This window comes from Lygodium microphyllum, chromosome 10 (genome assembly GCF_053477565.2).
Source record: "Lygodium microphyllum isolate KBCC chromosome 10, Lygodium_microphyllum_v1.1.10, whole genome shotgun sequence".
NCBI classification, from domain to species: domain Eukaryota; kingdom Viridiplantae; phylum Streptophyta; class Polypodiopsida; order Schizaeales; family Lygodiaceae; genus Lygodium; species Lygodium microphyllum.
Genome location: NC_141144.1, coordinates 116,543,956 through 116,569,075, shown reverse-complemented (window position 1 = coordinate 116,569,075; position 25,120 = coordinate 116,543,956). Strand labels below are relative to the sequence as shown.

At 41.8% G+C, this 25,120-nt stretch overlaps 1 protein-coding gene across 2 annotated transcripts in view; it reads left to right on the top strand.

The window, feature by feature from the left end:
- Window positions 1-25,120, top strand: part of LOC148030472 (GDT1-like protein 5) — a 53,330-nt gene that overhangs the window by 3,935 nt on the left and 24,275 nt on the right. The window contains exons 3-4 of one of the 2 annotated variants that reach the window (XM_087686803.1): window positions 13,897-13,956; window positions 24,572-24,619. In XM_087686803.1, the coding sequence (XP_087542929.1) occupies window positions 13,897-13,956; window positions 24,572-24,619 (108 nt within the window). The remainder of the gene's footprint in view (window positions 1-13,896; window positions 13,957-24,571; window positions 24,620-25,120) is intronic. The other variant, XM_087686804.1, reaches the window with a different exon arrangement.

Sequence of the window (25,120 nt, the reverse complement as noted above, 5' to 3'; positions counted from 1 at the left end):
TCGAAGTTGTAGTTGATGTACAAGGCTTTTTCCACCATGAGGACTGTTACTCTCTATGGCCAGCTCCAACAATTGAAGTTTGAACCCAAAGATACGATCCAATCATTGCTACTTCGAGTTACCCAACTCCAGGACGAGCTTCGCACTATGCGGTTTGCTCTATTAGAGGCACATCTTGTTGGTATGGTACTCTATAAGCTTCCTCAAGAGTTTGATGGAGTGGCAAATGCGTTACGGGTGTAGACACCTATGATTTCTATCAGTTTTCTTCATATGTTCTCGATGCTACTTGAGCATGAGGCAACTTTGCGACTACAGGGAGGCTTTTGTCACACTATGGAGGTCTAGGTGAGGCTCTTGCAGCTTCAGAGAGGGGTTCGAAGATAAAGAAGTCGAAGGCCCAGTGTTACCACTGTGGCAAGAAGGGTCATTTACGGAAGGACTGCAAAGAGTTAGCGGCTTCCAGAAAGAAAAAGTCGTTGAAGACGAAGCGGGATGTAGACTCCTCCGATGAGTCATCATCTGCCTCAGATTGCGACTCAGCTCTTTCGGCCAATGCGAGCGCGGAAGGGACCCTCTTCTTCGGATCATGGGAAGGGCTTGGTGGCCCCTTCCTCAGCTGCTTTCTAGTGGTGGTGATGAGGTCATTTCCCATGACTCTCCAGTGCTATAGAGGGAGAGGGGGTGTGAGAGGGTGGTGAGATGGGGCAGCCGTGCCTCATCTATATCGCTATACAGATGCATAGGATTCATAGAGGGACATTCCTGATGCATTGACCGTAGTCCGGCTGGTATAAATTCTAGAGTTAGGATTGACATCCAGGTTCATGATGGGTTGGTTATTTGATAGAGAGCGGGTGGCTTTCGTCTGGAGCTCATATAGGGGACACTTTGGTGGTCTGGCCAAAGAAGGAGAATCCATGGTCATTTATGCTCTGTGGCATTGGTGACAGGATGGTCACGTGTGCCACATTAGAGGCATTGTTGACAGACATTGAGAGTTGCTATGATCTTCTCTATCTTTAGGAGTTGGTACGATCGACATAGATATCAAGTTCTCTCTGAGGCACCTTGGTGGCGGCTTGCGCACCCACTACTTGGGTATCCATGGTTCTACTATGATGGACATTGTGGTATGTACTATGATGTGACATTATCATTGTATATTGTATTGTATTAGATCATCCATGATCTGAGAGAGGGTGTTAGTAGATTATTCAGTTTATAGTTGAGTCTGTACATGTGGTACAACAGGTTAGGCACAAAGATATTTTAAGCATTTTATTTGCCAACATTTATTGTGTTTTGGCAAATTATTTGCAGCCAATTGGCTAGCATTTAATGCTTGTTGGCCGACTAGTCATATTTTGGACATTTATTTGGCCTATATATTCTCAAGCTCCCTTCTCCACGTTCATTTATTACCTATGCCTCCATAGCCGGTGACTCACATTGCTTCTGTGCTGTCTCATGTCTTGGTATATGGATTCCATATTTGGAGCATACATCTGAGTTCTCATCTGTATTGTGTTTTTTCTTTCCCTTTCTCTTTTGTCTTTTCAGCAGTTTATTACAGCTTATGTTTATGCTTCCATTGCTGTACCACTTCTGATAGCTCTTCACCGTTTCATTTTCTTTAACTGGCCTTTTCAAAGTGTAAAACGATCCAATCACCCTTTGCAAATGCCTAAGCTCTATAGTTATAATTAGTTGTTAGTGCGCAAATTGGATGCTTTATGCGTGCATAGTGAATGCCGGAAGGTCCCCAAGCACAAAGAACTCTACAAACTTTCATAATTTCAAGTAAAAAGCAAAAAGGAATTTGCACGACATGAGACAAAAAGACAAATTGGGTGCAATCTCCCCCCATGCCTTGTGTGAGCGCTTCACAAGGCATGTATTTATAGATCTATTTATCTTCAAGCTTAAAAATAGCCCACTTTACAAACAACATGCTCTTGTTTTTGCATTTGCTTTTGTTCAAATATAAAGTAAGGCGTTTGGGCGTTCAAAAGTTGGGTTGTGTCCAAATATAAAATCCAAATAATGAAATATTTAACCGAGCGCCTATGTGTATATAAGATAATAAATGTTTTGTCAAGCACTTTAATAAATAAGCACGCTTAAATAAATATTGGCGCCATGCCTTTAGTGATAAGACGTGCGCCCATCAAAAATAGTAATTCTTCTAGGCATTTGGATTCACGCCATCGCTTAGTGTTACCCAATGCCACCGTCGCCTGCTCTATACATCAATTAAAGCATTCACAATTGTTAGAAAATAATTAAATAAAACCCAACAAAAGTGAATACCTAGCAGTCTTCAGCTACAAAATAATTAAATAGGTTGGAACTTTGTCCTAACCTTAATTTAATTCGAGTGCGCACTCTAAACTCGTAAACGTCTATTAATTTAATATGTATTTTATGGAATCACCCGCTATGGAATCACCCACGTGCACATTAAATTGATCTGACGCCTGAAAATTATTGGCGTTCTCGTCAACTTCTCGTACAAGGAATCCACCTTGTGTATAAGCCTCGACAAATAAATAGTTCCTCACGGAATCCACTGTGGAATATGCCTCTTGGCATCAGTTGCTTTCTTTTGCTTTGCTTCAGTATGTTAGAGAGCTATGTTTACTTTAGTATAAGTTTCATCAATACTCTTGACATACTTGTCGGCTTCAAAAATCTTATATTTTGTATATAAAATGGGTGGGAATTTCTTCCCCCTCATCCACAATCTCCAACAGTGCCTTGCCAATGGAATTGTGCACTCTATGGTAATAAGTATATTTCACAAGTAGCAAAAACTATTTCCATTTGGTCTTATGCTTGGATACATCATTTCAAAACATCTAGGCCAGTAGCATTTGTCTCTTTAGACTAGCGTTTTGCGAGGATGAAAAGAAGATGAGAACTTTAGGGTCGTATCCATACTCTTAAAAATATGTCTCCAAGGCTTATTCGTCATGTGAAGATCCTTGTCACTCACAATAGACTGTGGCATGCCATGATATTTAAAGATGTTCAACATGAACAATCTTGCCATGTGATCTGTAACTTTATCTATTGTCACCAGAATGAAATGATCTTCTTTGCTAAATTTGCACATGATGGTCCATATGCTGTTATTTCCTAAAAGTATCCTAGGAAGATCAAGGATAAAATCCTTGGCTACACTATTCCATTGTCTATTAGAAGTAGACAAGGGTTGTAACCAACTCAGTGCCTTTGTTGGTCAAGCTTGATCTTTTGACATACAATGCTTGTGCACACAAAGTGATTCACATAATGTCTCAAAATTGGCTAATAAAGAAAGTCTTAGTTGCTTTTGTTGTCACACCAATGCCATGATGCCTTGCATACGGAGGTGCATGACTTTTAACCATAACCTTGGTCCTTGATTGCTTTGTGACACATCATCAATCATGCATCATAAGAAATCCCTCTCTCAGAGTACAATGCATGGTGTTGACCATTTGATAACATATCATAGACTTGAGCAAAGTCCTTATTCTTTGTACAATGTGTCTTCATTTCATCTAACTCATGATGATATGCTATAGATACTGGCTCAAACTCATGGTTTCCTAGACAATGTATCGGCCAAAACATTCTTTTTTCCCTCCATATGCATTATCTAAAAGTGAAGCACGGATAAGAAGTTGACCCATGGCATATGCTTCTTAGACAACTTAGTTCGAGAAATAAAATATTGTAAATTTTGATGATCTATCTATACAACAAAATCGGCCCCTAGTAAATAGTGTTTCCAAGTGGAAAGAGCATAAAATACAACAAGCAAGAGAGGGTAGAGAGCTGCCGTTTCCCTTGCTTTAGTGAAACTTGACATGCCCTAGCCTTCTCAGTACCCTGTAAAGTTCTACTCTCATATGCCAGAATATGGCCCTCTTGCATTAGAATTGCAGCATTGTTGTTCCCATATACATCACATTGAACAAGAAAGCTTTCCAAAGATTTGGCAAGATCAACATTGGATTTGAAATAAGCTTTTCTTTTAGCTTATTAAATGCTGCAATTTCCTTATCAAGCCGGGTGAATGGAACCTCGTTCGAGGCTAGCTATGTATTGCTTCCACTTATGCTAGACCCAATGTAACATCATCTTTTGAGACAATATGCCCCAAGCAATGAATCTCTGATATGAAGAATTTACTCTTATATATATATTGGACCATCTTTTTTCTGCACAAGGAGTACAAATGAGCAAAATAGTGTTGAATTGGGCTGAATTAAACCCTTTTCCACTAGTTCATTAACTTGGCTCATATTAAATTTTTTTGTTGGGCACCTCTCACTGTATATGATGGCCAATTTAGAGACCTACTACTAGGTATTAGGTTAATGAGATGATTCTTTGGCCTTTTAGGTGGTAATTCTCTAGGTAAGGAGCCCAAAAAAAAAACCTTGGAACTCATTTAATAATTGTCCGCTCATTATTCAATATTGAAACATCTTTTACCAAAACCAAGCACGCGGAAAGATGATTTTTCATTATTGAAGGAATTGCTAAAGTATACACAAGAGGAAGTGACTCTCCATTCAACTTAACATCAAGAATATGCTGCCATTCCTTTGTGAATGGGGGCGATTATCTTGTTATATACATCAATTGTAGCATGCTCTCTATGACACCTTGGAATCCCCTCTCGAGACATGGAATGATGTGCTTTGATACCATATTGAGAAATGGTAGGGTTTGTGGGGAGAAACACAGTGTATGGCAAACATTGAGATGAAGAAACTCGGAAACATTGAAGAAGATGAATGAAGAATGATGAACATTGAATCATGTTGATACAATCGAGCAGAGCTTAGAGATGATCGTTGCATTTTGGCTGATTAGGTGGTAGCATGTGGAAGGGATTTGCATTGTGAAGGGAGTGAAATGCAGTCCTTTGGGTAGAGGTGTTGATGAAGAGGAAAAGAGTTACTCTACAGATGTAGTGAAACACAACCCTTTGGGGTGGAATGTCAGAGTTGACATTGGAAGGTGGACATTAGTAGAGGGAACAAAAACATAGTTCTCAAGAGTTATCGGAGATGAAGAACATGCTGAAATCTTTTTGAGATGATGGCTGTTGTTAAGATGACTATTGGGCAGTTAGTAGGAGAATAAAACACAAATATATTGGTGAAGATCTCTTTGCGTAAGTGGTTGTAGACAGGGGAGTGCTGGGCAGCCCTTCAAAAGCGAAGGAAACATAAAAACGTAGGTATTTGAAGTAGGCTTGATAAAGAGGGTATAACTTATTGTAGAATGCAAAAATACAAATAGAGAAGAAGGAGAACTCTAAAGTGAACAAACAAATGCTGTAAATGAATACAAGATGCTCAATGGGAGAGCTATCCAATAGTCAATGGCTCTTGTGGAAGTCGGCTGAGGGAAGTATCAATGTATGTCATCCACTGGAGAGGGATCCTGAGTGCTCTAACCACTAGTTGTAGCGAAGGCTGATGAAGAAAAGGGCTGAAAACGCATAAATGACCTACTGTAGGTGAAGATGGGATGAGTGAGCTACGGCAAAATGTAGCTTAGAGGAGTTGCTACCAACGTGCCATGCGGTTAAATTTTGGTCTGAGCTCATGCTTGCCTTCCCAAGAAAGTAATCTCGAGGCTGCCAACAATTCCAGTTGAAAAGAGTTAGCATGTAAGCGGTCCTTTGCTGGATGCCAACGCGCCTTCTGGAGAACCAATTTCCAGGAGCACACCAAATGAACAAGCAGGGATTAGGAAGGACTAGAAAACTGAGAGTCTGCATTAAGAACATGTCACCAGGAGCTTCGAATTTGTGTATTACCATGCAGAAGCCCGTGTTCCTCAAGAAAATAACGGGCTACCACGACCCACGGGTGATGATCCACGCACATGGCACGAAAAAGAGACCAATGAAGTGCCAACATATGAGTTTCGGCATCCAAAATAGCCCCACCACCCATGCGTTTGGGGGTACATGTATGCGACCGAGAAATCCATGAAATGCCTGCCTGCAAGGAATCCTTCTTCCATAACATGAAATGAATGTGCTGAGTGAGAGCATTCAAAGTAGTAGTAGTCCAAGGCAGCAATGGCAAGAAATAGGTGAGCATTGGCAACATAATTGTTTGAGCCACTTTGAGACGAACATGGAAGGGCCAAGCCTGCGACTTCCAATACAGAAACTTAGCTGCCAGTTTCTGTGAAATCCACTCGAGAAGTTGCTTTGGCTGAACATCAATACCCAAAGGGTACCCAAGATGCCTGACAATGGAACCACGGGAAACAACATGTCCCTGCCAGCCCAAGGACTGTAAATCGGACTTTGTGCAACTGAGAATGGCTGATTTGAAAGCATTGATATGAAGACCAGAAGCATGACCAAAGAGTGTTCAAACATCTAATGCTTTGCGAAGATTGTCCTTGTCCGCACGCAAAATCATAAAGTGTCATCAGCCAAAGATTGAGCTATAGAAGATAACATTGAAAGAACCGGATGAGTCGGAAGGGCAAAGAAGAGAGGACTCAAAGGGCAACCTTGTCTCACCGAGCGTGCAAGGACAAATGGCTCTCTAACACCACCATTTAGCATAACTCGCGAAGAAGCCGCAATACTAATGGTGTAGATCAAGCGAGACATCCGAGTACCAAAGCCCATAGTAGACATAAGTTCTGCAATGAAAGACCAGTCTAAATAATCAAAAGCTTTTTCCAGATATAATTGAATCAATACCACTTGCTGATTGGAGTGCCTTGCATAGTCAATAGCCATTTGCACATTTAAGATATTGTGGAGAATGTTTCGGCCCTTAATGAAACCATATTGAAGAGGATGCACAATGGCCGGAAGATGCTTGTGGAGCCGATTCGCCATCACTTTGGAAAAGATTTGATACATCGAACCCATCAAAGAAATTGGTCTCCAATGTTTCAACATTGACGGCGAAGGGACTTTTGGAAGCAGTTTGATAAGACCTTCTTTCCATGAGGAAGGCATGAACCCCATTTCCCAAACCTGTTGAAACATAGTCGTTAATGGTTTCACCAGTTGGGTAGCAGAAATCTCAAAGAATTCATTGGTGAGACCATCCCAGCCGGGACTTTTATCCTTGGGCAAGTGTAACAGAACATCCATAACCTCCGCCTCACAAATATCTGTCTCCAAAGTAGTTTGCATATCAAGTGAAATCTGATTGCGGACCAAATCATAGAAAACGGAACGTGCATGAGTAACCTGGTCAGAAGGTGAAGGAGAATAACCAAGCAGGTCTATAAAATAATTCCTGCACATATTCACAATAGTCTGGGGGTTAATGACTATTCGACCTTCTGGAGCCTGGAGTCTAGTCATATTTTCTCGAGCAGGAGATGCATGTAGAGCTCGAAAGAACTTATGAGTCTGACAAGCACTGTCTTGTAAATTCTCAGTCAAATTTTGCAATTTTGCCTGCTGATAAGATTTCAACTGAAACTCTTTAATAAGATCAGCCAAACGCTTCGCCAATGACAGTAGGAATACATAATCTGGAGTGTCCCCCAACAGAGAACGAACCAATGCCAGTAAGTCCTCCGCTGCTTGCCGACGCCGCCGACAAAGAGAGGCATGATGGATCCCATACTGCCGAGCAACCCGCTGCACATTAGAGAGCAACGTTGATCCCATGGGGTAATGACATTACCTCTAGTATCAAAAGCCAACTTAGCAGGTGGTCCCTTTGGACCGTTCGAATATACTTTTCTAGTAGACTGATTACGAGGTGTAGAAGAAACCATAGGATGAGCAGGATGCTCTGAAGACACCATCTCTTTCCGGCGCATATAAGTGCGCATGGAATCTTGTGAAGCATTAGGCCTAGGCCAGCATCAAACCTTTTACCTTTTTTTGCACGTACATCCACCCAGTCATTGCCACGAGAATCCAAACCCGAAACATGTTGTTTACCTTTATCCAAAACTTTAGGTGGCTGGGTAGCATCCTGCGATGGAGCATCACACACCATATCTTCCATGGGCAACGCAACATGCTCAGCATCTGAAGACTGTTGCTTCTTTGGGCATTCGGCCATAAAATGTCCCAATTTTCCACACGAAAAGCAATGTCCTGCAAAGTTGCCCCATTTCAAACGAAAGTGAAAAGGATGCATGCCAGAGCAATTGAGACGTAACCAAGCTGGCCTTTGCCTAGCAGTGTCCCATAACATACACAAACGGTTGCGATTCATGGCCCTTAGGCTCGGGGGGACCAGAACAGTGTCCACAACGGCCATGGCATCCTTTAACAGTGGCCAATAGACAACTGGACAATTTTCCACTTCAACCCACACGGGGCATTCACATTGAAGCAGGCGCTAAAAATCTGCCATTGGGCGCCATGGCACAACATGGAACAAACGGCGATCAAAGAATAATGGCAGTTTCAACAGGAGATCAGCACGGTGCTTCTCAGATTTCAACAGCACCTCATAGAAACCTCGGGGCCCAACAAAAATCTCCTCAACACACTCCCCTTGTAGTAGATTGTACAGCCAGTGGCGAATATGGGAAAGCACTGGGATCCTGCGAGTGAAGAAAAGTATAACAGCTCGGTCATAAAACACCGAAAATGAGCGCAAGACATTTTTCGGGTCCACCGTGGCTTCTAGCACATCTTCAGTTCCAGAGTCAGAAAAAACTTCATGATTATGTTGGACATAATCGCCAAGCAGAGTGTTGGCAAATTCTAGCAAATGCTCCCAGTCAACATCCTGAGAATCTACAGAATCAGAGGCAACCTGAGCATAAGAACGTTCCTGATGATCCATTGTCGCTTCCAAAGTATGCTTGGTGCGTTTGTCGGCAGGCTGGAAATCAGGACCAAGGGGCATCTCCTCTGTGCACGGAACCATCTCCTCTGGTTCCTCTGTATCAGAATCCGGACCAAGGGCTGCCACCATTTGGTCGATAAAAGCCATATCTAGACCAGCCATGTTGTATCACCACTGTGCAGGTCAGATGCAGAACCAGGAGCACATGGGGGGTAGAAACGAACGTAGTCCAGTCACACAGGAGGGCACCGCAAGCTAGACGAAACCGGGAAGGCAAGGTGTGGCTGTTGAGGGAGGCCGTTCGTCTGCAAGGCAGATAGGCATCACCAAGCAAGGGCAGACTACTGGCTGTCTGAGTGGCGTTGATCCTTTGTCTATCTCTGCACTTTAGTGCAGAAGCACAGGAGCAGCGGGGTAGGTTTGGTCTTCAGCGAGTAACAGGTCTGGTTGTCAGACAGGGCAACGGGCTCTCTCTCTCTCTTTTGAAGCAGCACACGATTGGTTTACAACCAGGCGTACATGTATGGCGAGTGAGACCTCAAGCCGAGAGCAGTTGCGCGTAGGTGGAACAAGTGAGGATCCGTTCAAAATGGCCAGTGGCGACAGGCCCCCTCTCTTTCACAGGCGACAGGGCGACCGTGCGAACAGACGACAGGGCGACCAAGTGAACAGACGACAGGGCAACCAAACGAACAGATGACGGGGCGACCAAACGAAAAGTCACAGGCAGAAGCTCGATGTTGACTCGAGGTGCAGGTTGAACCCTACGCAGGGCAGAGGAAGATCTCCCGTAGCGCGCAGGGCAGGAATCCCGTCGCTAGGTCAAGGGGGAGCCAGGTTGGCCATCGCGATCTCGCTCTCTCTCTCTCTCTCTGTGCCTTCAAAGATTGTAGTGTGCAATGTAATCAGCTTGGATTGTACATAGAGACAACTTGTTTTTCAGGAGCAAGGGATTTAACCAAGAGGTCTTCTTGGATTCAGTATAGGGCTTGCTTAAGCTCATGCTCTACTTGTTTTAAAGTAGGGGTTTGCTATGTATGTGATAGAGAAACAGAAATAGAGAGACTTAATGATTTATGAGGATCACGATATCCTTGGATTATGTTGCTAATCCCAATGCATAAGATGGTTGTTTATGTTGAAAATGACCTATGTTGATGCATTTTTGTCAATCAACACGAATTTTCCATGTTTTTTCATTATTTGGAAACTTCGTGGCATCCATCTTATCACATAAACCTTTTTGTAAGCTCTAAACATTAATCAAAATTAACAAGTTCACACTAGAGGCTTCCAAATTACTCCTGGCTTTGGATTGCACATAAATTTTGATGAATTTGTCAACTTGGAGGATTTTTCATGTTGGTTTCTAGTCACTTTACAGAGATTATGCGGAGTGAAATTGATTTGTAAAGGCAGTTTGCCTGTACTTAATTTTCGATGATTGTTTTATGCCAAGCTAAAGTTTCTCTCTCTCTCTCTCTCTCTCTCTCTCTCTCGTATATATATAAAAGTTGAGGCTTGAAGGCTGGAATTTGAATTTGGAAATTGGGGCTTTGCTGTAATCAAAAGGCAGCAAGCTTTTATAGCCCAATTTCTTCATCTAATACTAATGATGTTAAAATATGTTAATAAAATTAGGGTCACATATGATTTAGATCCAAGGTTTGAATCATACTCGAATCATACTTTCATATGCATTTTCGTTTGACGTTTGATTCACATATGAAAAAACTATGACTATAACTGTAGCTTAACCCATAATACTCCAAGGTGTCCCTGTTAGGAGGATTGTTAGCTCAGGTGTGAGTCCGTGTATGCGTTTCAGGGCTGGGCACATTATCATTATTTTAGGCATTACTGTAGTGACTTATTTGTGGTATTTGCGGCATTTTAGTCAATCGGCCAACATTTAATGTTGGTGGATCAGTTGCTATTTATGGCCTATTTGTGCCTATTTATTATGGGGCTCCTCCTCCTCTTCAATCATCATCATTCATTAGGTGGACTTCGTGTTAGAGAGAGTAGCTAGTGCTTGAGCCCACGCAGCCAGTCACTTGTTGTTGTATGCGACTGTCTCGTGTTTGATATATGGATTCCATTTTTCCAACACACCTCTGAGTTCTCTTCTTTTATAGTGTTCTTTTGTTTTCTTTCTCTTTTGTCGTGTGTTTAATAGTTTGTTTCAACACTTGTCTATGCTTTCATTGTTGCACCACTTTTGACATGGTATCAAATTGCAGGATCTAGGTTCTTGCTGTGATTTCTCTGTCGATTTTAGGCCTTCTGAAACCAATCTTGCTTCTCGGATAGGGTGGTAAATAACCTAATTAAGCACTTAATTACAACAATTAACAAATTCACAAAATTGAAATGCACACTTTACCATAGAATCTTGGATATTGGACATCATATTGGCCCCAAAACTGGCATCCCTTGCGGTATTTCTTTAACCTTTATTGCAAATGGATGGAGTACGACTGAGATCCTTTGACCTCCTCCGCTAATCCAAGTGCCTCTTGCTGTCAAAATTGACGAGCAAGCCTCCAAATTAATTTGCCCCTTAGTTTGCTTGGGGATCGGCCTTCACCTTGCTCCTTGAAAGACAAATTTAGCCTTAAATCTGATATTGGTTGGTTGATCTTTTGAATCTCCTTGAAATTACTCAATTTAAGCCATTGGAATTCAAATCCTAGCCCCTCAATTCTGAGCACACATCGCGAGGTCTAACTCCTGCTTTCTTTCCTTGTCCATGGCGGTAAACTCAGCCATAAGCTTTTTGATTTGATTGGTTTTTGCAGTCAACTCTTCATTTCATCTTCCATGTTCAAACCGATCACATCCTCAGCCCATCTAATTTTAAGTGAGAATATTGGCTAATAATTGTAAAGGTTTAATTATTTCTCTAAAAGAGGGTTCACATGGTCACATTAAAAATTGGGGATTTTTTGATTCCATTGAGATTTCTCAAAATTCCTTTTGAAAAAATTGGGGGTTTTCATGTTGGCATCCTCTAGCATCCAATCTAGATATTCGACGACACATTGGCAATTGCTCGGACGCTTGCCTTCGACATTGGGCAAAAAATGATGCACCAAGCGTCCACTACTTGGGAGCGTCGTTGCAAGTGATCGACATTGGATGCGATGTCCTCAACATTGAGGGGGAATTTTAATATTGTTAATTTTTTTTTTAAAAATAAAAAGCTTAATTTTTTAAAAATAGTAAAAATTAGATGATCGGGATTAAACATTGGCTATGTACACCCATGTGTTAAGACCTTTCCATCGCTTACTAAATAATTGTGTGGGGTCCTCTACTCGAATTTTAATCCAAAATGAGTTTGCATTTCTTTTTATTTTCTTTTTTTCCGATTCACAAAGGAGCTATATTTTAAGGGGGATTGTAACCACTTCCCATGTGACCTTTGAGTTGAGCTTGAAAGCTTTACCCATGTATTTGATCTTTGGTCATCTCCCCAGTGCCTTTGAGCCATGTTGGCTTTTGATCAGCTTTTGAGCCATGCACACATACCTTTGAACCATGTCTTACTTTAGGTCTTTGAGCTTCTCGGTAGACCATGTCATCCTCATGTTGCAGCTCTCTCACTTATGTATCTCCTTTTCCAAAATCATTATACGGGATTGGACACTGCCTTTGCGATGTAAGACCTTTCCTTTTCTTTTTCATGTGTTTTGTGTCAGAGGCTTAGTCACCCATGACCCGAAGGGGGATTTGTTAGATTTATTTATCCTCATGTGTGAACACACATTATTGTATGTAAAAGTCCACAATTAGGTGTGAACACCTTTTACTCTACTTAGCATTCAATAAGGGTCAAAGGGTTAGCTACACATGTTAGGCTATATATTCAGGCCCTATCACTTGCACTTGTATCTCACTTATCTCACATGTCATTATCAATCTATCCTTGTCAAGAGTTCTTTCTCTCTCTCTCTCTCTCAATGGAGTTCCATCTGCCATAGCTTGTTGGTCACACATGTGAGCTCCATACCCAATAAGAATGGTAGAAGTGTTTGGAAGCTGAAGTTTTCTCATAAACATCTGTATGCTGTCTCGCAGCCATTGGAAGTAGGGTCAGGGTCTTATAATTGCATAATAGGCTTCCACACAGTTAGTGTTAGCTTATATGCATTTGTTGCAGAACTGCTAGTTTTGGTGCACCTTGGTTGAGTCAGTCCATGGCCATGAGCCATGAATCAAGTTAAAAATTTTAACCTACTTGGAGGACAAGCTTGAGTAAAAGCCTTCCCTAGAGCTTAGTTTGAAAAATTTAATTCTACAAAAGCCTAGGTTAAATGCGTTGTGAGCCAAGGTGGAGGACAAGTTTGAATGGGGATTAAATTTTAAAAGCCTTGCCTAGAGGCTAGAACTTAGTCCAAAAGAGTAAATTCTAGGAAATCCTATTCAATGCATTGCGTGTCAAGGCAAAATGGAAAGCACTAGTGTGAAACCTTAGTTGAGACAAAAAAGCCACAAGTCTGTAAGTGGACAGAACATACTGTTAATGTGCATGTGCTTGACAGAGTGGCTGTGCATCTGCTGTTGCTTGACAGCTAGTAGAATGAATGTTTGAGTAGCAGAAAAATGAATAAATAATGGGGTATATAAAATGTGTCTATATCCCTTGTGGCTGGTTCGTTCAGTACATGCTGCCCTAGTTTCTCATGCCTATATCCCTTGTGGCTGGTTTGTTAAGTATGTGCTGCCCTAGTTTCACACCTGTGCAAGCTCACACTGTGCTGTCCCTGTTGTGATTTGCTGGTAAACAAGCCCTACTGTGCAGGTTTTAAATCTGACCCCAAAGTTCTTTGCTGTGTTGTGACTTTTAGTGACCCACCTTGCTGTTAGGGTTTTTGAATTGCTACTGCTGTATTATCACTATTGACTGAAAATAATCTACTCTTTGATTAATGTGAGCACCATTATTTGTGTAGTTGCATGAATATTCATGTTGCATGTGTTTTGCCTCCCTAGGTTGCTACATTTGCTGTTCAGAACTGAACATAGAGGTACAAGTGTTCTTGACATTCTGCAGACTGTACTTACATATGTCTGGAATTTGCAGCTTATGGCGATGCGACATCCACGGAGATTGGTATTTGGAGGTGCTTTTGGAGCTCTTGCGGTAAAATGCTTTCATTCTACATTTTTCTTTCTTTATTGACTATTTCCTCTCACTCTATAGGCTTTTGGGGCTGGTAGGCAATCCCAAATTCATGCCATTAGAGTGACTTGATTTGGATGTAAGATTTAAAAATACCACAAATGGATAATGTGGAGGTTGTACACCATATTCAGCCAGTTTGATTTCAGTCATGGCTGGTTTTTGCTAGTTGGTCTGTAGGGTTGGCCAGCTGGCAGGCAATGCCAAATTCAGTCGGATAGCCCAAAAACCCCATAGAGTAAATTGGATTGGATGTAGACAAGCAATAGCAAGATATGCAGACCAGGAGGAAGGAGCTTCTCAAGGAAAGTTTGGTGGCTATAGAACAAATTTTTGCTCCATATTTAGCTATCCCTTGCTATTGTGTATTTGTACTGCTTAACAGATCATTCATTATTTCTAACAGTTTCATCTTGATTACCTACAAAATTACACCAAGAGTTTTGTTAAGGATTATGGAAATAGAGGTGCAAAAGGTGAGTGCACAGCAGAAGAATGAGCAGAATAGAATGGCAAAATGACATTAGGAATTGGGCACTAATTAATTAATTAATGCCAAATCAGGGGCTAATAAATGCTCAGGAACACTTGGATTACAAATTGACTTAGCGAATTTAATTGTTGGCCGGTATTGCTAATTTTCTAAGTAAGAATTAACATTCTGAAAATTAATTTAATTGGGCTGAAAAATGCATTTAGAAGGTTGTCACTTGGCAAAACTTGCCCATACGGGTGAGAGTAAGGACATTAGAGGCTGTTGGAGCCTCATTCTAGCGTTGTGGAGGTTAGGAGAAGAGGAGAGAGAGCTGTTGCTGCAAATTTCCAGCCATTGGAGATCAGCCTAGCCATTGGAGGCTGTCAAAGAGCTGACCCCAGCTGATTAGGCGGCCATCGGAGGCGTGTGACAACCCCTGTAGACTGTCTATAGGTATGATATCAAGTTAGCTGTGAATCCTAGGTGCAAAAATATTGAAGTGAGAACTGAAGTATGTACAAGTGCGGTGACCTATATATGGGCTTTGATAAAGGGTAGCCTTTGCCTTGTTGAGTTTGATGTTTGCAATGAATGAGGAAGCTGTCACTCCAGCAAAATGTTAGTCTACAACAAGAAAAAACATTGAGAAATCCTACATAACATAGGTATTAAATGCAAAAATGCAGTTGCTAATGGAAAAACTAATGATGTGGCTGCAAAAATGCAACTTGATGGATAACACCTATCCATAGGACTAGTAAAATGCAACTATTGCTGATCAGGATGGTGCCTTGGCTACCAAAGGTGGTAGTAGAATGGACACTAGGTTTGACTGTATTGAAACATGCCTGATGGAGGGCTGGGAGGGCCACAAAAAATACAAGAGCTCTTAGGAAAGATGGTATTGTGTCATGTAATTTAAAGCGTTGACTAATGGAAGTGACATTAATAGGGAAACACCTCAAGGAAATGTGATTGTGTGTGTATTATAGAATATATACATATGGAGTTTAGGGGTGTATAACTAATAGCATACATAAAGAACACGTGACCAAGGGCTTATGCTATCTCAAATACATGGCTCTAGCCATTTGATCTATGCATACAATAGCTAGAGCTAAGCAAGTGGCTAGGTAGGCATGCTCACACTATTAGGAATTTAGGAGTAAGGTATTATACAATATACATGTATGGAGTTTAGGAGTGCATGACTAATAGCACACATAAGGAACACGTGACCAAGGCTACACCTCGTAGAGCCCGTTGTTATGAAGATGACATAGTATCAATGTCATTTCTTACACGTCTTAGCAGAGGGATTCATTTTTAGGCCATCATATATGGATGTCCACCTCTCCCATGGGATATGTAGTGCTACTAGACAGATACAAACATCATCACACTAGCTCAAGATTGAGAAAGGAAACGATATACACACATGCTTGAGGATGCATGCATTTGCCAATTATGCCACCAAGAGGTTGAGACTAAGGAGAACTTTATTTGCAGATGCATTGTATATTATGAGATTAGAGGGCAATTTCATTGCCTTTTCTAGGAGGGGTTTGGGCCTCTCTACAGAGTGAGAGTATGAGGATTAGAGATGCCTAGGATTATTCTTGCTAGAGCTTTGGGCATACAGGGAGAAGTTTCTGAGGAGCAGGACAAAGACATAGGCAATGCTAGTGAGACAAGCTAGTGAGACAATGGGTCCTTACTGATTTTTTTAGTATTAGCTCCAAAGCTAGCTCATGAGATGCTACTACTACAGTAGTGCCACCACAACATCCAAGAGTTAGTGGGGTCACAAAGTAGACTAGGCAGCCATAGTGTGTGGGCATAGCATCCACCATCTTGTTGCTGTGCTCGACACCTTTACCTTTGGCAGATTTGAGCCATCATAGCTCGCCATTAGAGACGAGTATCTCCCTTTAGTAGATTCGATGACTTGGACCACTATATTCTTGCCTCCAAGAGAGTACATTGTTTCTAGAGAGCCATATTGATCATGGTGGGATCCTACGGGTTAGTCGAAGGATCATTGAGAGACATTTTGCACATGATGGTAGCCTATACTTACAGATGTCATAGTTTGTTTTCATTTCATTTTCATTCTCATTGTCGTTCTTGAGTTGAGAGGCCAAATGTACTCATCTCTTTGCCTCATATGCCATTTTGGCTTTTTGGAGACGTAAATACATCTTTCTTCGTTTTGGCTTTTTGGAGACATATATACATCTTTCTTCGTTTTGACTTTTGTAAATACATCTCTCTCTCTCTCTCCCCCCCCCCCCCCCCCCCCTTTTCTCTCCTCTCTCCTCTCTCCTCTTCTCTCTCCTCTCCTCTGTTCAATTGTAGAAACCCTTATGGATTAGAGCAAGAAGACCTTGGGGATTAAGGACATGATAAGAAAATGAACATTTAATTTTAAAGCAAAAAGTATTAGTAGTCATGTGTCTTGGGTGGTCATCTTTTGCCTGTGACCTTGAATCTGAGTCATACGAGGACATTAGGGGCTTTGACATTGTATTTGTTTGTCATTTTGTGTATTTTAGACACTTTAGATGGAGGGCACATTAGTGCATTTCTTTTTGGGTACTTTTGGTTGTCTTGGACGCCCCATTTTGGGCCTAGCCACTTCATTACTAGTTGTGGCCTTAGTTTTGCCATATATAGGCAGCTTGCCCTTCCACCCTCATTATCCATCATTGATCCTTCGTGATCAGCCATCCCCTTGCTACTATCTAGCACCCACACTAATGGGTAAAGCTGTGTGTTGGGGCTGACTGTTGCGCCTTGTACCTTCAGCCATTACAGTCACATTGTTCCTTCTCTCTCTTGGGTTCTCTCTTTGTCTCCTCCTCTTTGTGTTCACTTTTCTCTTTCCGATGCACACTCCCACATGGTATTAGAGCTGCGCGTAGGAGTTGGAGATCTCAAAGAGAAGCATGCTGTCCACTACAAAACCAGCTGGATGGCATCCACTTGTGCTGCGAACCCTGCGTTTGGCATCAAACAATGCAGGGTGCCTTGTTTATAGTCACAATAGGCTGCGTTTGACAGAGACAGGTTGTGTTCAGCACATGGGTGGCCTCTAGCAGGTTGTGCGGCGCTATTTATGTACCTAGGCAGCCTCTACCAGCTGGGCAACACAATTTTTGCAAGAGGAGGCATGTGTTTTCATGCAGGCAACTTATTTGCCAGTGTGTTTTTGCTTTTTCAAGGCAGTAGTAGGTCAAATTTGTGTTTATTGTAGGCTCACCCCTTTTGGGCATTCTTGGTCCTTTACCAGGGCGTGGATTGGCTGCGATTACCGGTGAAGGCTTGCTTTCCTTAGCATTTACTGCTCCCTCTTTCTGCTTGGCATTGTGTATTCTCTTCGGCATCGGATACTCCCTCCGTCTATCTTGGCTAAGTTAGTCTTCTTCTATACTATGGTTTGACGGACCTTGATTATCTCGAGGATACCTCTTGTTGGTCTTTTCATTCCAGTGGTAGCATCTTCTTTGTTTTCTTGCTGGTATTTTATTGAAGGACATCTATGGGCGATTTGTATGCTTTGGGGGATCGTGTGGTTCGGGATGATTTAGATCGATCACCATCCTATCTCTCTTTCCCACTATATTCTTTTGGTTTCTAGTCCCCGATTGGCCTTGATGGCATCTCTTGAGTAGGTGTCAGTTTTACCCTCTCTATCCATATGTTACAAGTTGGATGGGACGAACTACCCTCCATGGTCCTGCCGCATGGAGTTTCTCCTCGACGACTGTGGCCTTCGGGATTTTGTTATTGTCCTTATATCGTGACCTACCGTGGATCCTCATGATGGTGTGATCGTGGATTTGATAGCTTAATGGGATCGATGAATGCTAGAGCCAGTTCTTTTCTCTTTTTGAGTGGTATAGATTCTATGTTCGTGCATGTTAGATGCATCTGCATCACTACAAAGGTTTGGAGGAGATTGGTATCTCTCTTATGGATTCAGACATTTGGGCATCGATTTTCTTGAGTGGAAGCTATGATAGTTTTCTGCTATAGATTTCCCTATGATGAGGGATCACATCCATAGGATGGAGGAGCTAGCTATGGGATTGTTGGGATGTAAAGGTCCTTTATTCACCTCCATGTATTGTACACGTGTATTATTATGTTGTATATGTGAATGCACCCTTATGTGCCCTAAGTATAAATACATTTTATTCATTGTGTACTAACACATTGTTGGTACACCTTAAATCAGATCGTACTCTCTCGGTTGCTCTCACTCACCTGCACACTTCTGTTGCAAATCTTCACGCTTCCTCTATCTGCGCAATCAACGATTGGTATCTGAGCACATGTGCACGCTTTCCGAGACTAGTAGGTAGTAGTCTAGTGTTGACCAAGCAGACTAAAGCGGCTATTGTAGTTCCTATGTGACCAAGCGATAGGCTAGTCGCAAGTGATCAGCCTAGGTGACATGCAAGCAGCCAACGGCAAGTCAACGGGTGTGGACCAGTGTGGATGACTGCCCGCTCCAGGTAGGCTGACGGGACGGGTGTGCATGACAAAGGTGTGCGTGAATGATGCGATGGGATGGGTAGGCCCCCCCCCCCCCCCCCTGATTTTTTTAAATCAGAAATTTCAGTTCATTTTTACTTCTCCCCTTCCATGCGTTCACACGCTTAAGCAGTGATCATAAATTTGTGCAAATCTGCTCCAGGAAATTTGGGGCTTTTCCCAGATTTGATGCTGTTTATGCTTGATAGTGACATTTGTGTCAGAAATTGCAGACATTGTGCATGTTGACCTCAGTTAAATTGGGGATTTTGCCAAATTTGTTGGAATTTTACTCATCCGAGTAAAATGTATTGACATTGGACCTTGAAAAATTGGGGCTTTTCATGTATTGATGAACATTTACTCAGCTGGGTCAGATTGGCTGACATTTACGCACAATTGGACTTGGAAATTTGGGATTTTGTGCAGATTTTGGTAAATTTCTGAAGTATTTGCTCATGTGGTGGCTGGTTTATGTAAAAACAGCAGAGTTTTGTTGCTGGTTGGGCAAGAACAGCAGTGTATTTGCTGGTTTAGCTTGTGCTCTTGCAGCTCAGTGCATTTACACTTGTGTTTGTGATAAAAATGGCTGCAACTTCTTCCAGTTCTAACATTAAGAGTTTGATGAAAATCAAACGGTTTGATGGTTTGGGTTTTGACCTTTGGAAAGACCACATGCAGGGCATATTGTTTTTAAAAGATTGTGAGGATGCTTTGCAGGAAGATAAACCCGCACAAATGTCTGATGCAGATTGGGCCAGAGTCAATAAAAAGGTTGTGGCTTATATAAAGATGGGTGCCATTGATGACATTTTGATAGACATTAAGGGCTTAGATGCTGATCATGCAATATGGGAGAAGTTGAAAACTACTTATGAGATCACCACACCTGTCAATCAAGTGCATTTAATGCGCAAGTTGGTGAATATGCGGTTGGATGAGTCCAAGCCTGCAGCTGAGCACTTGAGTGCATTTATTGGTATTTTAAATTAGCTCAAGGATGCTAATTTGGATTTTGATGATAAGTTGAGGGCGATCTTTTTGATCATGATACTGCCTGATTCCTGGGAGACCTTGGTAGTTTCTCTCAGTAATAATCCCAATCTCTCATATGATGGTGTAAGGGGTTCAATCTTGAATGAAGAAATTAGACGTAAGTCTAGTGGAGAAGGCAACAACTCAGCTTACAATGTTAGAGGCAGGGCTGAAAAGAGCATTTATTGTGATCAGAACTTTGCAATCACATATGTAGATCTTGATCCTTGACATCTTGTCAAGAGGAATCTTTGATATAATAGCTTGTTAGGGAAGGATGCATGCTTGATGCATTAATATTGTACCAATATGGCATTTGCTTATGGGTTAACATATAGATGTGAAAGGGAGATTGCTCTTTATTTGACCCTTTCTTTGTCTCCTACTAGACAAGTGATGTTTTAGTTAGTCTTGGAGATTTTATAAAAAGAAAAAAAATAAAGAAAAGTGACTGGCGAAATCACATGCGCCGCGATCGCAATCTACAGGCAGCAGACAACACTTCGAACAAAGAAAAGGAGTGAACTGAGAGCTTTCTAATCAAGTGTCTTGGGGTTTTACTCCTATTGTGGAAGGGCCACAAGAAGCCTGATTGTAGGTACTACAAGAAGGAACAAGAGAGAAAGAAGAATGAAGGAGACAAAAAGAAGAAAGAAGATAAGACATATGTATCTGAGACAGCCAAAGGCAAGGAAAAGGCCAATGTGGCCTCCAATGTAGTGAGAGAGGAGCTCTTAGATGCATAGGTTGATGTACTATGTGCAGTAGATTATGATGCCCTTGTATGTCACATGCAAAATATGCAGTTTATCAAGGCTGATGTGATTGATGTACTTTTGTACTATGTGATGCTTACAAATGAGGGTGAGCCTCTTACATATAAAGAGGCCAAGTCATGCAAATTCAGCAGTAAGTGGGAGCTAGCTATGTAGGAAGAGATTAAATCTATGTATGCTAATGATACTTGGGATCTTGTGTCATTGCCCAAAGGAAGAAAGCCTCTTCCAAACAAATGGGTTTACAAAGTAAAGACAATTGATGGGAAACCCAAGTACAAGGCAAGACTAGTTGCCAAAGGGTATCCATAGAAGAAAGGGATTGACTTCCAAGAGGTCTTCTTATCTATTGTGTAGATGACCACTCTACGTGTGCTTTTTGCTCTCACTGTTGTATTGGATTTAGAGCTGTAACAAATGGATGTGAAAACGACTTTTTTGCATGGTGACATTGATGAGGAGATCTACATGAAACAGCCTGAGGGCTTTGTAGTTCTTGGAAAAGAGCAGTTGGTGTGTAAACTAAAGCGCAATTTGTATGGGCTACGGCAGTGGTACAAAAAGTTTGACACTTTTATACTCTCTCATGGGTTTATACGCAACCATGCAGATCATTGTTTGTACATGAAAAAGGATATAGATGGCAACCCCATCTTTGTATGTGGATGATATGTTGGTAGTTGGGAAAAGAAAGACTAGCTTGGATACTCTCAAAGATTAGCTGAAATCAGCTTTCTCCATGAAAGATTTGGGGAATGCAGAGCATATTTTGGGCATGAGGATTCACAGGGATAGAATGCACAAATTGCTGTTTTTATCTCAAGAGAAGTATATTGAAAAGGTATTGGACAAATTTAACATGGCTAAAGCTAAGCCTCTTGGGGTGCCCTTATCTTCGTATCTTAAGCTTAGTAAAGCCAACAGCCCAAAAGATGACACGGAAGCCAATGCTATGAAGGGAGTCCCTTATGTATCAGCTTGTGGCTCTCTTATGTATGCTATGGTTGCTACTTGTCCAGACATTGTTCATGTAGTGGGAGTTGTCAGTAGGTTTATGTCAAATCTTGGCAAACCACATTGGGAGGCTGTCAAGTGTATTCTTAGATATCTAAAGGGTACACATAGAAAGTGTATTTGCTATGGGCATGATGCACTTAGTCTGCAGGGTTATTGTGATGGAGACATGGCAGGTGACTTGGACACTCGTAGGTCCACTAGCGGGTATGTCTTTATAGTTATTGGCAGGGCCATTTCTTGGTGCTCCAGGTTGCAGAACATCGTAGCGCTGAGTACTATTGAAGCTGAATACATATTAGCTACTGAAGCTTCTAAGGAAGCTATATGATTGAGTAGACTTGCAAAGGATCTTAGCATGTCTATGAGTACACCAGTGTTGGAATGTGATAGCCAGAGTGTTGTGTATTTGGCCAAGAATGCCATCTATCATTCACACACAAAGCATATAGATGTGCGATATCACTTTATCAGAGAGATTCTGGAAGATGGTCTAATCACATTGACCAATATCAAAACACAAGACAACCTTGTAGATGTTCTCACTAAAAGTCTAAGCAAGGCTTAGCATGAGCATTGCATACGACTAGTGGGAGTTGGTTAAAGGTTCACTTCGGCGCTTTAAGTGGGAGGTTGTTGGGATGTAAAGGTTCTTTATTCACCTCCGTGTATTGTACATGTGTATTATTATGTTGTACATGTGAATGCACCCTTACGTGCCATAAGTATAAATACATTTTATTCTTTGTGTACCAACACATTGTTGGTACACCTTAAATCAGATCGTACTCTCTCTCTCTCTGTCACTCTCACTCACGTGCACACTTCTGTTGCAAATCTTCACACTTTCTCTATCCGCGCACTCAACAGGGATGAGCTTGCATCCTTGGTATGGACATTTTTTCGGAGGACCTAGCTGTGACACTTATCTCAAATCTTTCATCACCGACATATGATGTGTTCTACACCAGTCTTCTTACTTTTCGTAGTCGGGAGAGACTCACTTGGGAGAAGCTTGTTCCATTGGTGCTTGACTAGGATGCGTGTCACAGTGAGATAGATTCTTGTAGAGTGCGTGTACATGACCGTGCTTATGTGACCTTGTGCCAAGTATAGGACAAGCCAAGTAGAAGATAGGGAAGAGGAAGAAGTTGGAGTCATCTTCTTTTTCGACTTTGATATAGATTTTGTGGGAAAGCATAGAGAATATCCCACGTGCCCTCATTGTAGGAAGACCTCACACCCCGAGGAGAAGTGCTGGAGGACATACCCTCACCTTCGTCTGGGAGTGAAGGGTGGATCTACATCGGACTGTTTGTCTCCTGCTACTTCGTTACTTGCTATTACCGCTAAGTGCGTATTTCTACACATTTATTAGGCGGAGGAGCCTTCTTTGACTATCTCGTCTTTTGAGTAGCCTTGGCTCATTGACAATGGTGCATCGAGTCACATGACTTCGTGAGGTGATTTGTTACAGGATCTTCGTCCGTTAGAGGGTATCATCATTGTTAGTGACATTTCTTTGGTGCCTATTAGTAGTGTTGGCAACTTGCCTCTATTGTTTGACCGTCCATCAAGCTTTGTTTTTGAGGCCCTACATCTTCTTGACTTGGGCTTCCCTTTCCTCTCAATTTTTGGCCTTCTTAGACTCACGACCCACGTTGTCTTTACTAAGCCGGCCATCTTTGTTGAGGATTCTTCTATAGGAGCCATTTTTGTGATAGATTGGTAGGAAAGGGGGCTATCTATGCTCCATTCCCCTTCCATTGTGCAAGGTCCTTCAAGGCAGTTTCTTTTGCTGCACCTATTCCTAGTTGTGCACCATTTATCCCAAGGTTCCATCCCATTCCCCACCATCTCCTTTGGTGGTTCCCTCGTACCTCCCATCCCTTTCAGAGGGGGTCAACATTGGTGATGTGGCTGTGGATTTCCTGGCCCTTTATGTTTCAGAGGGGACTTCGTAGGATCATGAGGAGTTTCTTCAGGGTTTCCACTCTACTTTGGGCCTTTCCTTTCTGCGGTGACCTCTTTTCTTTGTCACGAGTCACCATCCCTTGCCGCTTGGCCTTTGTTCCCTGTTGTTTCTATGCAGCTTATGGCGCCTGTGATAGTTCCTTATTATTGTCTCCTAGTTGAGTTTGAGGCTTGGCTCACCCATCCCCGACTGGTTTTTACAGGAGTGATCCATTTGAGGCCTCTCTGTTTCCATCTGAATTAGATTAGAGCTGAATGTACCAATTTCAGCAATGGGTAATACTCAAAGGAAACTTAAGTGCAACTCACAATTGGCCACCTAAAGATCTGGATACTTTGTGCAGTTGTAGCACCCTTATCTCTGTGTATAGTTATAGGAATCAAGATAACACTAAGATGTAATTTTGAACCCTGTTGTATCTTGCAAGGGCACATGCTTTGTGAACAGCCTCCAGCACTGCAGTTTTAGGTGGAGATAACAGAAAGCCTTATAATATTACATGCTCAAACATCTTTCAGATTGTAGGATGCTTATCAAAGTTTGTTAATTTTAACAATTTATTGGAAATTTGGAGGTTCATGGTTTTAATGCTCTTAAAACTCTTGTTATCTGCGAGTAACCTTTTTATTTTTACATCAGCACTTCTATCTATTTTTGATGGATATTTACATCATGGTTACTGTGGCCTGAAGTGCTCTGGTTTTTGTAAAGCTGAGCTTTCAAATTTGCATCGAACTAATGTTTTTGCACTTATGCGTGCAGCTGATGACTGTTCTTTCTGCAATGTTTGGCTGGGCAGCACCAAACCTGGTATGTCTGTCTCAGGCACCATACATACATGTGCTACATGCCTGCATGCATCGCCTTCTGTACGTTGGTTGGATCTTTTGCTTGGGAAGGCAAAGTTGATGTTACTCTAGTCATTTCTGTGCCAGAATTCTTTGCTTTTGCTTTCCTTCCTCCTCTGATATAATGTTTTAAAAAAACCATATTTGCAGAGTGCTGCTATAAAGATTTGAGGCTTTAGGGTGAGGATATTTGTTATACTATATGAATTAAAATGTGCTGGGTATAGAATTCATAGTTTCCTTCCTTGATTCCAGTCTGAGACTGTCATATACTAATGCTATGAGAGATGGCCTAAAATCTAATGCATCTAAAAAACCGAGGTGTGGAAATAGTCAGTCTTAAAAATTTCAATTGTGTTGACACCCCCACAGCAGTTGTCTAACTGTCTCAGAACTTGGGGATGCACAGGTCTCTTATTGCAAAACATACCTTTTGTTTTTTGGGTGTAAAATGGGAGTCTGT